The sequence below is a fragment of the Physcomitrium patens genome, chromosome 22, assembly GCF_059467195.1.
Source record: "Physcomitrium patens ecotype Gransden chromosome 22, ASM5946719v1, whole genome shotgun sequence".
In the NCBI taxonomy this organism is placed as follows: Eukaryota; Viridiplantae; Streptophyta; class Bryopsida; order Funariales; family Funariaceae; genus Physcomitrium; species Physcomitrium patens.
This window is the reverse complement of record NC_143431.1, coordinates 12,831,818-12,847,288: the sequence shown is the minus strand read 5'-3', so window position 1 is coordinate 12,847,288 and position 15,471 is coordinate 12,831,818. Positions and strand designations below refer to the sequence as shown.

The 15,471-nt window shown below is 35.8% G+C and overlaps 1 protein-coding gene across 1 annotated transcript; it reads left to right on the top strand.

The window, feature by feature from the left end:
- The first annotated feature begins 746 nt into the window (after positions 1-746).
- Positions 747-10,041, top strand: LOC112275181 (replication factor C subunit 1). Its single transcript, XM_024505298.3, has 23 exons — positions 747-1,193; positions 1,631-1,776; positions 1,930-2,535; positions 2,743-2,810; positions 2,944-3,019; positions 3,194-3,255; positions 3,367-3,482; positions 3,677-3,858; positions 4,238-4,420; positions 4,601-4,728; positions 4,942-5,137; positions 5,296-5,349; positions 5,753-5,922; positions 6,235-6,325; positions 6,708-6,886; positions 7,240-7,279; positions 7,465-7,589; positions 7,830-7,902; positions 8,273-8,365; positions 8,618-8,840; positions 9,011-9,070; positions 9,282-9,341; positions 9,533-10,041. The coding sequence occupies exons 2-23, from the start codon at positions 1,699-1,701 to the stop codon at positions 9,646-9,648; spliced, it is 2,979 nt and encodes a 992-aa protein (XP_024361066.1). The 5' UTR covers positions 747-1,193; positions 1,631-1,698; the 3' UTR covers positions 9,649-10,041.
- Positions 10,042-15,471: the final 5,430 nt, after the last annotated feature.

Here is a 15,471-nt window from a genome sequence, read left to right as displayed (position 1 = left end):
TTAAATTAATATATTAACTTCGGTATTACTTTTTCATAAAGTTAAAAGTCATTCTTTATTTGGAATATAATTTATTGTTGAATAGATAGAAAATTAATCAAGTAAATGAAATTGTAAATTTATAATTAGAGGAAAGTACATATGTTTTGTTTTTGGAACCTATGTCGACAACTTCAAATGGGAAACTAAATGATTGATTTTCTTCAAGTGAGTGTAAAGACCAATTCTAAATGGTCCGAGTTCACTGATTTTTATGATATGTCATAAAACACATTATCCATCTGGAACTTGAAATAGCCCTTGATCTTCTTTAAATACCTCAATTAATATATTATGCAACTTCAGAAATTATCCCTGTAAAAATCTTACATTTCCTTGTCCTTTTTGTTTTTTTGTTTTTTGCAAAGTCATTTGTTGGAATTCCAATATCGACACGATTAGCTAAACATGAACATGCTGACTGTAATTAAATGTAGAAGAGACTGAAATAGTTTGTATACTAATAACAACACAAACGGATGAAAACTACAGCAACGTGGATGAATTCGAGGTCAGGTAATGGTTATAATGGCAATTTCGTGGAATCAACCCTCCGATCCGACGTGGTCATGGGGACCGAAAAATTGGACGACGTGGCGGACAGCGTGGAATATCGGGATCCATGCGCAAGCATTCGTTCTCGCTTCTAGCGGAAGCTGCTGGTTTGCCCTCGAAGCCCTTCCTTCGGCAACGCAGACCACAGCTTTTGAAACCTCAACAAGCTGCGGGCGCCACATCCCCGCCCCGCGTTTCTACTTCCCCTGTGTCGCGCTGTGGCCTGACTCGCCATCGCCTCTGCCCGACGCATTTTCCGCAAATCCGAACGATGCAGCATCACGAAAGTCTCCCTTAGAAATAATATTAGGTAGTGTTGTTGATTGGACTTGGTTGAGTTGAGTCGAGTCGCGGCCATTGTGCGAGGTGCGTCTTGCAAGGACCGGGGCTAGATGAAATCTGGGACCATTGTCGCTACCAAGTCCGACATTAATTGTTACGCCATGGTCTTCAACGCTGGTCTACACCACTTTGGCGGGAGCAACTTGGATGTGGATTTGAACTTTGCTTGCGGAAACTAGTCCTTGCTTGTTTGTACCTTTCGAGTCCATTGGTTTTGGCGACTCCAACATCATCTACTTTAATCTCACTGGCAACTGGTGAGTTCTCTGGCTTTCAGCAAGGGTTTCTTGGTCACTGTTATTTCATGACGTCGCTTGTGTTTAGGTTGCTAAAATGAATATTTTTTGGCGGTAGTGATGGAATTGCAGCTTGGCTCAGCTTGTGTTACAATGCTTTCCTGCACTAATGCTCGCAACGTTCCAAGAATTTGATTGATATGTCTCTTTACGCTCTGAGGAGTGTCTTTTACTTCGCGGTATACGGTATTTTTTTTTTTTTGGGCGGATGGATTGATCGATTTCATTTCTTGAAATCAAGTGCATTTTGAGATTTTTTTGACGAAAATATTCATGTGGCGGTTTTTAATTTCAGTTTATGTCAGATCATTTGTATATATAGCGTACATGGACGTGCGTTTTCTTTTACGGTAGCAGCCTTAACACAGATATTCGTTCGTGTGTTTCCAAAACTTTAGGTTTGAGGTAGGTGGTTGGACGACGCCATAAGTTGGGGGAACAGACTTTAGTTCGAGGTTTCGAAGCAATGGCATCGGGTGACATACGGAAATGGTTCATGAAGCAGCCTGCCAAGTCTACCCCAGCTGCAACGCCTGCAAGCAATGTGAGTACATCTCTCAATTTCTGTCTTGGTAATGTGCAGTCTCCAACAATACTGTGAGCTCTCACCTCGCCCGTGGTGGATTTGATCGCTTTTCTGCACATTTGATTTGAGCTAGGTTTCTAACTATGAATTTCTGCTGGTCAATTTTTTCAGGACACTAGCAAAGGTGGGGAGAAGAATGGGACTACGGGTAGATATAACTCCACCAGCAAGTTCTTTCCAAGCTCCTCTCCAGCAAGTCAGGATAAAGACCGTAAAGAAGAAAGCAAGCCACTGTCGGTAAAGGCCAGTGCTGGGTCCAGTAAAAGGTTTAAGGGTGTTGATTCGGGCTCCGAAGATGATGAATTCGACAAGCCTCCCACCAAAAAGATACGAAATGTGGAGGTAAGCGATGAGAAATTGTCGTCAGCGGGGAGGGGAAGGGGAAGAGGAAGAGGGAGGGGGAGAGGAGAATCAAATGTCAAGGTAACTGACGACATGGATATTGATGCTCCTCCTGCTAAAACATCCACAGGAGGGCGAGGTAGGGGTAGAGGAAGAGGTAATAGTGATACACCTGGTGCTAGTACATCTGTAGATGAGGATCTCGAATCTTCTCCAAAGAAGCCTTCCGGTCGAGGAGGAAGGGGTGGAGGGGGACCTTCTGCATCACAAGCTGATTCCAAACCAGCGCCTGCTGGAAGAGGTCGTGGAGGAGGAGGCGGAAGGGGTGGTTTCAATTTTGGCGCCAGAGAGGCTCCTCCTCACAAAGGGGAAAAGGTGTTTTAAATTTTCTCACATCTGCCACTTCAACATATTTTTTATGAGGCGTCTGATTTCAACCCTTCTGAGAGGATTTTTCTTTTAATTTGAAATTTTGTAGCCTCCTGAATATATAAACTGACTGTCAGGTAAGGGTGTAGGGGAACTTGATAATGTGATGTTTTAGTATTATGCTTCTTCTGATGCTCAAAATGTGGTGAGCAGGAGGTTCCCCAAGGCGCAGACGATGCTTTGGCGAACTTAACCTTTGTTATCAGTGGGACTCTGGATAGGTATGTAAGGTTTTTTCATTGAATCCTGAGCTCTGGATGTGATGTCGTTTGCTACTTTATTTGTTATTACCCATACATGTCTGTTCGGCATTTGGGTGGTTGATTGTTTTCTCTTTTTGATGTTACTCGCCAGTTTAGAGAGAGAGGAAGCCGAGCACCTGATAAAATCTCATGGTGGGCGCGTCACAGGCTCTGTCAGCAAGAAAACAGTGCGTATTTTTACATTTCTATTTTTTTAATGAGCCTTATTTCCACTAGATTTTGTCTTGTGAAGACACAGTTTTCTGTGTTCTTTCACTAAGTGTTCATTCTGCCACCAGACATCACGTTTGTATTTGACTGTAATGGAAGAATCTGTAATGTCAGTATTTTGATGGTGTCAGGACTATTTGTTAGCGGATGAAGATATCGGGGGTCGCAAATCACAGAAGGCGAAGGAGCTCGGGTCAGCTCTCTGTGATAGCCGACTTCCTCAATGTATGTCGTGCCTCTTTTGAAACCTCGGTGCCTGGCTAAGTGGAGAATTATTGATTTTGAGTACCTGTTGAATGCGCAGGGTGAAGTTTATTACTGAAGACGGCTTGTTCGAGATGATTCGCAAAACTAAGCCAAAGGCTGCAGCAACCTCATCTCAGGCACCTCGTCCATCAGAGCCAGCTCAACCTCAGAAAGGTCTGTAGTAGCTGATGTACATAGTGTAGCTAGTTCTATTTGACATAATTTCCATCCAATCGCTAATATATTGGTGGCTTTGAATTATGCCATTGTCGCTTTTCTTTTTCTTGGTTCCTTGGTCTGACGTGAATACGGAACGATAAAAGTTGTATTCTACTGCACCCTGAGGCCTTATTGTTTCGTTGTCTTAGCTGCTGAAGTGATAAAACCAATAATACCAAAGACAGACGATGTTAGGAACGTGAAGGGCAAGATTGCAAATGGAACTTCATCATCAGTGGGCAATGAAAAGTCAATAGCATCTGGCACAGAGTCATGGCCTTACAAACATCGACCACAATCTATCAATGACATCATCGGCAACCAGTCAATTGTAACTTATCTCAACTCCATCTTTCGATCCGGAAAACCCGGTCCATCTTGCTCTTCTAGGTCTGTTTTGAAGGTGGCCAGATGACTGCTTTAGTTAGCAGGTTTTGAAAGAAAAGAATTTGGTTGCAGTCCATGTCACCCTTCACTGTCAACGGTATCTCACCTTTATCCCATTGGGCCAGTTTCACTTGTATGAGTTGTCTAGAGTTGTCAAGTATCTTTGGGCGTTCCCTCTGTCTCTGGTAATCAGTAAGCATCCTGATTGTTTACTGACCGAATACTGATTGTTTTTATAAGGTCCCCCCCCCCTCCCCCCCTCTTGTGTGTGCTGGTCTTTGTCAAAATCACGCCATATTTTGTTCATAGTTATTTGATGATAGGTGAAACAAGTTCAAGACTGGCTCGTACAATGGGAGAAGCATCATGGAAATGCAGTGAAGGGAAAGAAAGGAAGCAGCAGTACTTCTCAAAAGAAGGCTGTGCTACTTAGTGGGCCGCCGGGGATTGGGAAGACAACAACCGCGCGTCTTGTTTGTGATCTACTAGGTTACGAAGCTCTGGAGGTATTTATGATTTATGCTGCATGTTTGGACTTTCCTAGTAGCTTCTTGTTACAAACTAGGTGAAACATGTTGCTTTTACTGCTCTCGCTTGATGAACAATATCATTCAGAAATGCACTTCTGTATGTAATTATGTCAGATAAAATTAGTAATTGCTTTGTCATGTTTGTCTATGCAACAGGTAAATGCTAGTGACACTCGTGGAAAGTCCGATTCCAATGTAAAGAACGGTATAGGGGGTAAAACCAGTAATACCATAAAAGAAATGATAAGCAATAGGTCATTGGGTTTTGGCAGCAAAAGCGAGAGGTAAACAACATTCATTCTGTGGGGTTTCTTGGTGAAAGGAATGGTTGGGTTTCTTCTAAAGCTTATAAGTGTGGTCTTCTTCTTCTATTAAACATTTTTTTTTTTGTTGGTTTTCCCTTTATTCTTACTGTTCCTCTGTACTTTATGTGCTGAATTTTTGGAACAACTATTCTGTTGTCCTAGAGTTTGTGACTGGTGCTGTGCTGTGCGCAGAAAGGCTGTGTTGATTATGGATGAAGTGGATGGTATGTCGGGTGGTGATCGCGGTGGAGTAGCAGATCTTATTTTAAGCATTAAATCCAGCCACATTCCTATTATCTGCATTTGCAATGACAAGTACAGTCAAAAGTTAAAGAGCCTTATAAACTATTGCCTGCCTTTACCGTTCAGAAAGCCAACGAAACAACAGGTACTGCCAATTCTCAGAAGTTGTGTTGCAAGATTTCATTTCTAGATGCTGAACATTGAAGAATTCATTGTCACACGTAATTTCTATCGAAGAATGAAAATCAATTTCAGTAATTCACAAAAAAATTGACAGTTAATCTATTTGTATTTCTATTTCAGATGGCCAAGAGGTTGCAACAAATTGCCAAATCTGAAGGACTTGAAGTTGACGATGTAAGTTTTGTGAGGTCCTAGAATTACATCAATCGATTCTAAAGTTCACCCACGTGCATTCCTTCAGCTCCACTGCAGCATTTTGTACTTTCTCGCATCATGAATGAGGATGATAAGTATCTTATTTCTCTAGGTTAAAACTTGGTCTGACATAATATTGCATCTGATGATAACAAATGTCGTTGTCAAGATTAATCTGAAGCATATGTACCTTCGCTTACACTTAGAATGCTGATAGGCCTAGTTCTGGAGATGCCCTCTTTTCAATCTTGTTGCTAGCGGACAGGAATTCTTTTGGCAAACTACAAGCGTTTTAAATTTTAGTATGTGCAATGGGTTGTATGGAAAAAATGGTTCATATTGATGAACATGTTAGGAGGACTGAAAAAGAAATGATGTGCAGTTAGCTTTGGAGGAGCTTTCAGAGAGGGTGAATGGAGACATGAGAATGGCTCTGAATCAGTTACAGTATATGAGCCTAAGGTCAAGGAGTCTCAAGTATTCAGATGTGCGGACAAGGCTCATGGCTAGTGCAAAAGATGAGGATGTTACTCCTTTCTCAGCTGTTGACAAGTCAGTATCTCCTGCTTGTCAGTCCTTCCTTTGTTTAGATGATGCAATAGTAATGCTGGTATCAAGACACTACACATATAATTATCTTATAATCTTTTCTGTATACCATTCAGCTCTATTGATAAAATTGATTCTATATTCGATTCTCTTAATGTTTCTTGGACTTGAATGGAAAGTTGAATGTGTGCAAGAAGAGGTAGTTTGCAATACAAGAAAGATGAGTTGAATATGAATTTATGAAGAAGTATTTCATATTGTGTATGGAGCACTCATAGGACGAGACATGAGACTTATAATCAATTTTTGCTTTAGGTTATTAGGATTTGAGGGAGGACGTTTACGAATGGATGAGCGTATCGATGCAGCAATGTCAGATATGGACCTTGTGCCTCTCCTCGTGCAGGTGTCCTATCTTATTCCCAGCGGTATCATTTACCTAATTTGGAATCTCTTCTATTACTTAGCTGCCGTACTCACTCCTAAATCGAAGACTCTAAATAGTATAAATGCTGTACGCTTAAAATAGATGTTCCATTGTTGCTTATTATGCAGAGTGAAGTTTTTTTGATTTGTTTTATTTTGTTTTGTTCTTTTCTTTTTCTGATTGAGGTTTACATCGTACTGGATTCTGTCCAGTTTGTTGCAATTAATATCCTTGGATTGGAACTAAAGCAGCTTCTACGGAATGGTGGTTTGGTATCCAGGAATAGTTGGATTACCCTTTCGTTGTTTGCGTATTTACTTTCTGAATTCAAACGTGCATTGATTTTCCGTGTGAATTTCAGGAGAATTACTTGAATTATTGTGGGCCCGGTGGCCGGGATGATAGCGGGACTGCTCGTATGGATGCCATAGCGCGGACTGCCTTGAGCATAGCAGAAGGTGACATAGTAAATGTTCAAATTCATAGATTTCGACAGTGGCAGCATGCTCAGATGGGTGCATTTATGTCTTCCGTTATCCCGTATGTACACCTCAACCTCCTATTCCGCACTTCTTTTCTGTACGTACAGATTTTGGGTTTGGCATCCATGTTTGTTATTCAAGGCTCAAGTGCAAGGGGATTCAATAATTTGATTCAAAATTGAAGTGAACCATGTGAGATAGGACTTCCATGCTATCTGTGTCAGTAATTTGCCAGCTTATATTTCACTTTCTTGTGCTACTTAGTGGGTAATTCTCGCGATTTATGTGGAAGCATTCGGCCTCGTCGATGTGCAGGTAGACAAGCTTAGATTTCATGTAATGTATTGAAAATATTTTCGGTTCGCCGAGTTAAATTCCTGAATGTGTGGGTGTGGTAACGGGGGCTGTTAGGGCTGCATATATACATGGCCGGCGAGAGGTGCTGGTGCAGGTATGGCGAAGCAAATATTTACTTGTAATTTAATGGTCATGCGTATTCAGTTGTTTATATTCCACGCATCATATGGAAAAGGATGCTGACGTCAGAATTCCTGACATCCCACTTACACTCAAATACCGGTGGTTGCTTCTCTTTGTTAGTGAACACATGTATGACCGAATTGAAACTAAATGCAGGGTGAACGTAACTTCAATAGATTTGGAGGATGGCTTGGAAAGAACTCAACGTTTGGCAAAAAAACTCGTCTCCTTGAGGATGTTCATGTCCATATGCTGGCTTCTCGAATATGCGAACCCACCAGGTACACTTACAAACTTATCCCTTCTTTATCATCAATTCAAGCAAACTTTCTAATGGTTGTGTATCACTATTCTTACTTTATTCTTACTGTATTTGCGCGATAATATTAATTTTCATTAACATGACACCGTACGGTTATGGGGTAAGAAAGTACAATTCTACTGTATGTAGAACGGTTAATTTTACTCTGCTTATTGATAATGTGGATCTCTAAGCTCCATCCTGTAACTGTTTGATGCAGAGAGGCTGTTCGATTAGACTACTTGCCTCTCCTCTCGATGCATCTGACTCAGCCTCTGCACACCTTGCCGAAGGTAAATATGGTTTCTCTGTTCAATAATTATCTTCGCAGCACCTTTTCTTTTTCAAGAGTTTACCTGGCTAATAATCATGTATTGGATTTCAACAAGGAGATGTTTCTTAGGCTTGGTATTTGTGTCTAGTGTGGCTTCTATGCCTGATCACCAACTAATTCATCCAGCTTTGTGGGAGTTATTCTTGAATCTTCAACATATATTGTTCTTCATTTTGTTGAGCTGTGGTGCCGTTTCGCGCTATAATCACAGACATAGATTGTCTAGTTCTGCTTTCCAACTCTTTAAATGACATTTTTTTTTTTCTCCGTCTCATAACGAATCATTTGCAGTGGTTATAATATGTTGGCTGTGAGAATATGTATGGCAGGATGAGGCAGTGCAGCAAGTGGTAGATCTGTTGGAAGAGTATTCACTGGACCAAGAAGATATGGATACTATTGTTAGTATGTCTACATTGAAGGTATGGATTTGTAGCTTAAGTCTTGTCTTCTCAGATGTAGAACACGACGTCAAAGTGGGTTTTATCTTTTGTCTTTTAATTGATAAAAGAGACCATTGCGCCTGCAGTCGTATCCTGGACGCATCGTTTTCTTTCAAGCCATTTGGGATTTGGTGGAGGGGATTGCTAAGAACTATGCTCAAGTATGAATTTCTTCTATTTCATGGAATATTACTTTCTTCAGAGTAACTTTATCATGGATATTACGTGCAGGGTGGAGAGGGACTACTTGAAGGTGTGCCAGGTGCCACCAAAACTGCTCTCACGAAAACCTACAAACAGCGATTGAGTGATCGTCGCGTACGATCTGCAGACTTGCTACCAGTTATGTCTTTACCTGGTACCAAAAAGGCTGCCAAAAAGCCTGCACGCATGAACTTTATGGCAGCTGAGGATGAAGAAAGCTTGGAAGCTCTTGAAGATGCCATTGACGATGGTTTGCCAATTAAAACTTCCTTGTCACCAGTAGTATATGCATGTACATGCATGCCGTGCTTTCAAATTTTGGTGTGAAAAGTACTCGTGTTTTTTTTTAGGAATTCGCAACGATCTTCTATTTCTAGATTTTTGGTTTCTAACCTATGTTAAATCTGTGACATGTGACAGTAAATGAAGACAATGATGGTGAGGACGAGGATGAGGAGGGAGCGGACGAAAAGTCATTAGGTTTATTTCTCCGACGTACCTTCTCCTTTTGAATGTTTTGGAACTCGTTCTACCCTTTGGGTTTGTGGGTTGCTGGCTTAATGATTCAGTTTTGCGGTACATTGTGGTGATTCGCATTGACAGTGGTGATTCAATTTTAAGCCAGTGCTCTCACGTGATAGAACTGAGTGAATTAGTAATTCCGATACCATCCTGTTGATGTTTTGTACAGCCTTGCTGACTCAATCAAGACCAGGAATGACTGTGACACTAGATCCAAAATCAAAACCAGGTGTGTATTATCTTCTTTACATTTTATTTGGCCATGCGTCCATGTGTGCTCTGTAATGGTATGTCCTTCATATTTGCATGGCACGTCAAAATGTTCTAAAATTATAACTTTAATTGGCCACGGCACTAGATCGTCTTGGCGCCTCATTTTTTAAGCACACTTACCTTGATTTTCATCTCTGGATGCATTAGGAGCAGGAAGAGGTCGTGGGAGGGGTACAACAAAAGCTAGCCAAGCTAAGACACCTACATCATCCAAGAAATCACAAGAGCAAAAAGCAACATCGGCAGCAAAGCGCAAGAAATAGGGGCACAACTTGGCATCAGTGTAATTAAGGATTTGTTGGGGACTACGGTATTCTCGTCAACCCCGTATGTTGTGATTAGTATTTTTGGCAGTAAATTGTTGGCCATCAAGATAGTAATGGTTATTGCAAAAATATTTAGGAGGATGATCTCTATCGGTGAGAATTGATCATAACATATGTTTTCTTACGGCGACTTTTTCTAACGACGCTTGCATACGAAGTATGGGTTATTTTTGTGTAAACGACCATTATTCTGATGGTTGTAGATCACTGAAGACATTGAAGTTTGTATGGAAGGGATGATATCTATGTTTTCTGCAGACTACGATTCCGCTAGATTAATGTATATACAGTGCTCATTTTGAGTAATCGTGAGTGATTGCTTGATTATAATCTTGCCTCACCGTCCATCAGCTCATGCTCACATGTATGTTTTCATCTGTTAAAAAATATTGAATGCATCTGCAATCATATATTCAATAAGTCAATGTCCACCCTAGTCTTGAAGGCATTGACAGGTTATCTCATGCACCAACTTGCTGTCTCAGCATAAAATGATGCTTTTTCAAATACCATGTTCATTAATCATTCTATTTAATCCTATTGAGTACCAAGTGTTAATATATAGATGCTTGAGGCGCTCAAGGATTTGTACTAGCCATTTGGAGTAGCTAGCAATTCTTGGCTAGAGCTTCAACTTAATATTTCAATGTTATTGAAATTGAATAATAAATAATGGATCTTCTAAAAAAGTTGTATTGAAGCCAAACAATTATTTGGTTTCATTAGTTTTAAGATATATGATTTTTAGGTAAATTGATAAGTGATTTGAAAGAACGCTAAATCTTTTGAAGATGTGTGCTTTTCCTTGTTATGACCAAGGCTAATTTTTAATGTAATATTGATATGTATGTGAATTAAAACAAGTACATGAACAAAAACTTGGATGGATTTTATGTGGTAGACTCTCACTAAAGAGACATCTTGATGATATTTTTGAGGTATCAAGATATCTTATAGGAAGGAAGAGAAACACAAAGAGGGAGTTGTTATAATTATTGTATTTTTTGTTTGTCTTGTTTAATAAAAAAAGACAAAATTTAGGTCTTGATTTTTAATCTACTATGATTGATTGGAGTCTTTGATAAAGGCGAGCTTTTAGGAAATTATTTAAAAAAAGTGTATCCACTTGTGTGCAAAGTTTGAAAGCATTAACTTATCAAGTCAAGGAAAAGCAAAGTACTAAAGCAAAAGGAATTTAGCAAGTTTCTAAGTCAAAGATAATAACTTTGAGGGGTCATAACTTGGTGTTTATGAGAGTTATTATTATGAGACTTAGAGAGTAGTTATTTTTTGAAGTCAAAAATCTGATCACCAATTTTTAAGATATTATGACATTTTATTTAAGATATATGCATATAAAAATAATTAAATGTAGAATTGTGAGGAATAAGTAGTGACCTAAAAATTAGCTTAGGATATTTTTTTGCTATAAATAATTTAAATAATTAATCAAGTTAAAAATTAGAATATAATTTTTTAAAAAAATCTATAGAAAAAGTTTTTAAATCATTCTATTGATTTTACATTGAATTATAAGAGTTCAAAGTGAGATAGGTCAAATTAGGTGCAAGTGAGGATTTGGTTGATAACTAAAACATACATAAGCAATAAAGATTCCTATAATAAGAAGTTTGTATTTTCTTAGATCAACAACAAAATTTTCAATAATAGTATTAATTATCTTTTTATTTATTTGACCATGAGCATGGTAGTAAGTTGTGATGATTAAAATCATCTAAATGCTAGGTGCATTTGAGTCCTAGCTTAAAGATAAGATTATCCCAAGTAGTTTGTTTTTCTAAGCTTAAGTTTTTTGAAGGATTTATAATATAATCTTTCTTATTTTTGACTATATTTAGATTACTATCAATGATCTTGAACTTTGTTAGAGGTTATTTGAGGCTAATAGTGTTAAAAAAAGAAGCACAATCATTGCTTTAATTGAAGGCATAAATATTAAAGTGGCCAATTTTTTGTGAATTGATATTGCAAAGTATCCATTATGTATAGCTTCATATCAAAATATTAGAGGCCTTTATAATATATTTTGATGCAGCTGATAGAAGGATTATAGTTCTATATCTAAATTGATTAGATGTTGGATTGAAAACAAGACCATTTTATAGTGAATGTCTTCTACAATGTCCATAGAAGTCCATATTTTTGCAAAGATCTTACAACATCTTGTGTTCTTATAAAAATACCTCACCAAGATAAAATTATACTATTTTTGAATATAAACAAAGTTATTTTTGTTTTATTTTTCTTATCTTAAAGTTGAAGAAGACTTTCATATTTTAAAATATTATATTAAATTTGAAAATAGATATTTAAATATAACAACTTAAGTGGCATCTCTTAGTTGATCCAATCTTAAGTAGAGCTAAGTGACGTGCTATGAATTAGAAATTATGGTGTAATAAAATAGAGGCCATTATTCCAACACATTGTTTGGTTGAAAAATATTAAAAAATTAAAATCTTTACTATGTAGTAATCTTCAATTACCAATTTTTTTATCAATTAGAAAATATGCAATTTTTAGTAGGAAAAAGTAGATAGCATCTCAATTGAAGAACTAAATTATAAGTTCGTCAAAGAATGTGATTTTGAAAAGATTGAATATTGTTGAGGTTTTTTTTGAAACTTGCATTATTAGCTAAAGAAATTTATCATTGTCTTGCTTCAAAAAAAGGTATTTTTTGCTAAAGTATGGTATAGCATATATGATCATTGTTACCTATATTATAATTAAGGATGGTAGAAAAGATAGTGATGGAGATGGAAGGCAAGAAAGAAGCCTTGAAGTGATTGAAAATAGTCTTTGTTTGATTAGTAGAAATTATTAATGTAGAAGTGGTAGCTTGCCTCATGTGATCCATTATTATTAGCATTAGTTTTGATGTTGTGGTTCTTGAGGACTTTGCTTGCTTTAGATTCCTATCTTTGGTGTGTTATTTCTTTGTAAGTAGCCAAATAGATAAGTATTTACTTATGTAGATGAAGGATTTAGTTTGAGAATTAATCTTAATAAATATGATGTATAAGGCATTTGCTTATACAAATGGCATAATATCCATTCTTCAATGTATTGTAAGTATTGTAAGTGGATTTATATCTTTCAAAGATATATCCCAGTTAGGATGTATTTACACTTTAAGCTGTTCTATATTAGTATATTGAAATTGAGATTTGCTGAAGTAGCACATATTGTCTCTTGGAAAAATTTACAATTGCACTATGATGTGACATATTATGCTCTTATTTACAAGAATTTACTATTAATAGATCTATTATATTATATTCCATTCATATGATGAAATAGACTTATATTTTGAATTATATGTATAGAATAAATCCTAAGAAATTGGTCCCAACAATTCTTTTATACGTTGTCAATTATTTGTGCAATATTGGTGGAGAAGGTAATCTAAATTTTCACAACTTCTCCTAACATTACACTAAGGTACCATTTTTGGATGTTAAAATTGAACATGTAGATTGTTGGCAAAATTTGAAGTTGCTTCTCTACATCTTTCAGGATAAAAAAAAAATTTAGAAGCTTCTACATTTAAATTTTAAAGAGACTTAATTAAATAGAATATTTCTTATTCAAAGATAATATCATGATATACTTAATTTAAATGCATTAAAGTTATTTTAAAGATAATTAACTTTATTCATAAGAGAGGAAGAATATAATGCTAATATATTTATAGATTTGAATGAAATTTAGAATAAGAGATTATTGGCTTAAATGGATCATTTAAGATTTGAGAGTACTATCTTTTAGGGTAGATATCCAACTCTATAGTAGTTCAAGGTAGATATTAGAAAAAGATTAGAATAAGAATTTTTCTCTTTTTGCTTAGATAGGAGTGTATTGGAGGGAAGTTACTAGAATTTTGAGGTGGCAAGTTTCAAGACTAATTTAGGATTTTTAATGCTACTTACTAAATTTTTATCTTTTTGTATTGAGATTTAGAAAAAAGAATGATCTTTTTGTTAGCTTTACAATGAGCTTTAGCACACAAGAAGAAAAACTATGATAAGAGAGATTTATGAAATTTTGTAGGAGGGAGGTCATTGGAGTTTTTAGGCGGCAAAATTCAAAATTGGTTTGGAATTTTCTATGCCATTTCCTATATTTTTTTCTTTTTGATTTGAAATTTTAAAAGAAGTTGGATCTTGTTGTTAGATTTTCAATAAGATTTATCACACAAGAAGAAGAGCTATAACGAGGGAGATCCAAGCTAATTTGTAGATGGAGATTTTAAAGACAACAACAATAGTAAATAATATTTTATTTTATTTTATTTTATTTTATTTTTTGATTTAGCTTTTATTATTATTTTTTTTTTATTGACTTAAATAATTTGAAGTTTATAACTTGAGTTAAGCTCAATGAGCTAAACTTTGCTTAAATTAGATTAATAATAAGTAAATTATAGGTATTTTAATAAAGAGAGGTTTGAATTTGAAATCAGATCCAAGATTTGGATGCATCTTTATACAAGAAAGAAATTAATCTAAAATTTTTACTTAGCCTTTGAGCTACTTATATATATATATATATATATATATATATATGAGTTTACTTGGACAACATTATATTTTTTACAATCCACTTGCAATCAAGGACTCCATGTTCTTGTAAAGAGGCTTGCTTTCTTGATAACAATGCTAATTGATTGTTTCTTCATAAATAGGGAGATTTCATTACCTTGTCTTTTTTTTTCAATTACTCTTCACTTCAATTTTTGAAATAAAGAAGGATAAGTAGGAGATTTGAGGATTAAAGTTTGAAATTTGGAATGTAAATTTAAATTATCAAAAAATACTATAATAAAATATTCCATCTCTTGTATTGTAGTGAATACCACATCCTTCTTATAAGTTAGTACTAGTTGGATGATAAGAACTATTGGAATAAAAAATAGATAAGATAAATCTTATGGATTTTTACTAATTTTTTGTATGATCATATTGAAGGATTTTAGAGGCATTATGCAACTTTATGTTCAAGTTCTAAACCATCGCTATACTAGCATAGGATTCTTTTGTATTTGATTTTAATTTATACTTCATCAATTAAAAATGGGATTAATAAGATGATTATTGAAGAAATCATCTTGATTTTTGTAACAAATATACACAATCTAGAAATCAAAGATCTTTTTAGATATTCACCTTGTGTTCCAATCCATACAACTTCTCTAATTTGGATACAAATTGAAAATAATGTTCTATAAAAGATGTCTTTTAGTTTTAGAAATTAGATCTATAAGAAAAATTTAATTTTAATTAGTAGAAATGGATCAAATTAGAGACTCCAAGTTTATAGGTAAATGAGGAAGAAACCAAAGTAGAGAGGGCTCTAAGTAAGAGTTTCTTTTGCTTTGGTTTTTGACACAAACGTCAACAAAAAATAGCCTTGTTGATGCATTCTAATGTGTGATACTACCATTAAGGATTTGATGAAGTTAATGCTAAACTAGTTCTATAGTTTAAATTATAATGTTTTTTTTGTTGAGGCAAAAATAATGAAAGCTAGTTGTGATAAATTCTAGGCATCTTCATTAATAATAGCAAAGATTTTTGGTGAAAGTGAAAGGAATTATAAGGTAATAAACATGCATGTGTAGTGCTTTGCCCATGGAGGAGTATCTATGTGCCTAACCTTTTATTACTTCTACTCTCAATAATTATTCATAATTCTATATTTAAAAAAAAAATCATAATTCAAATATGTATATCAAAT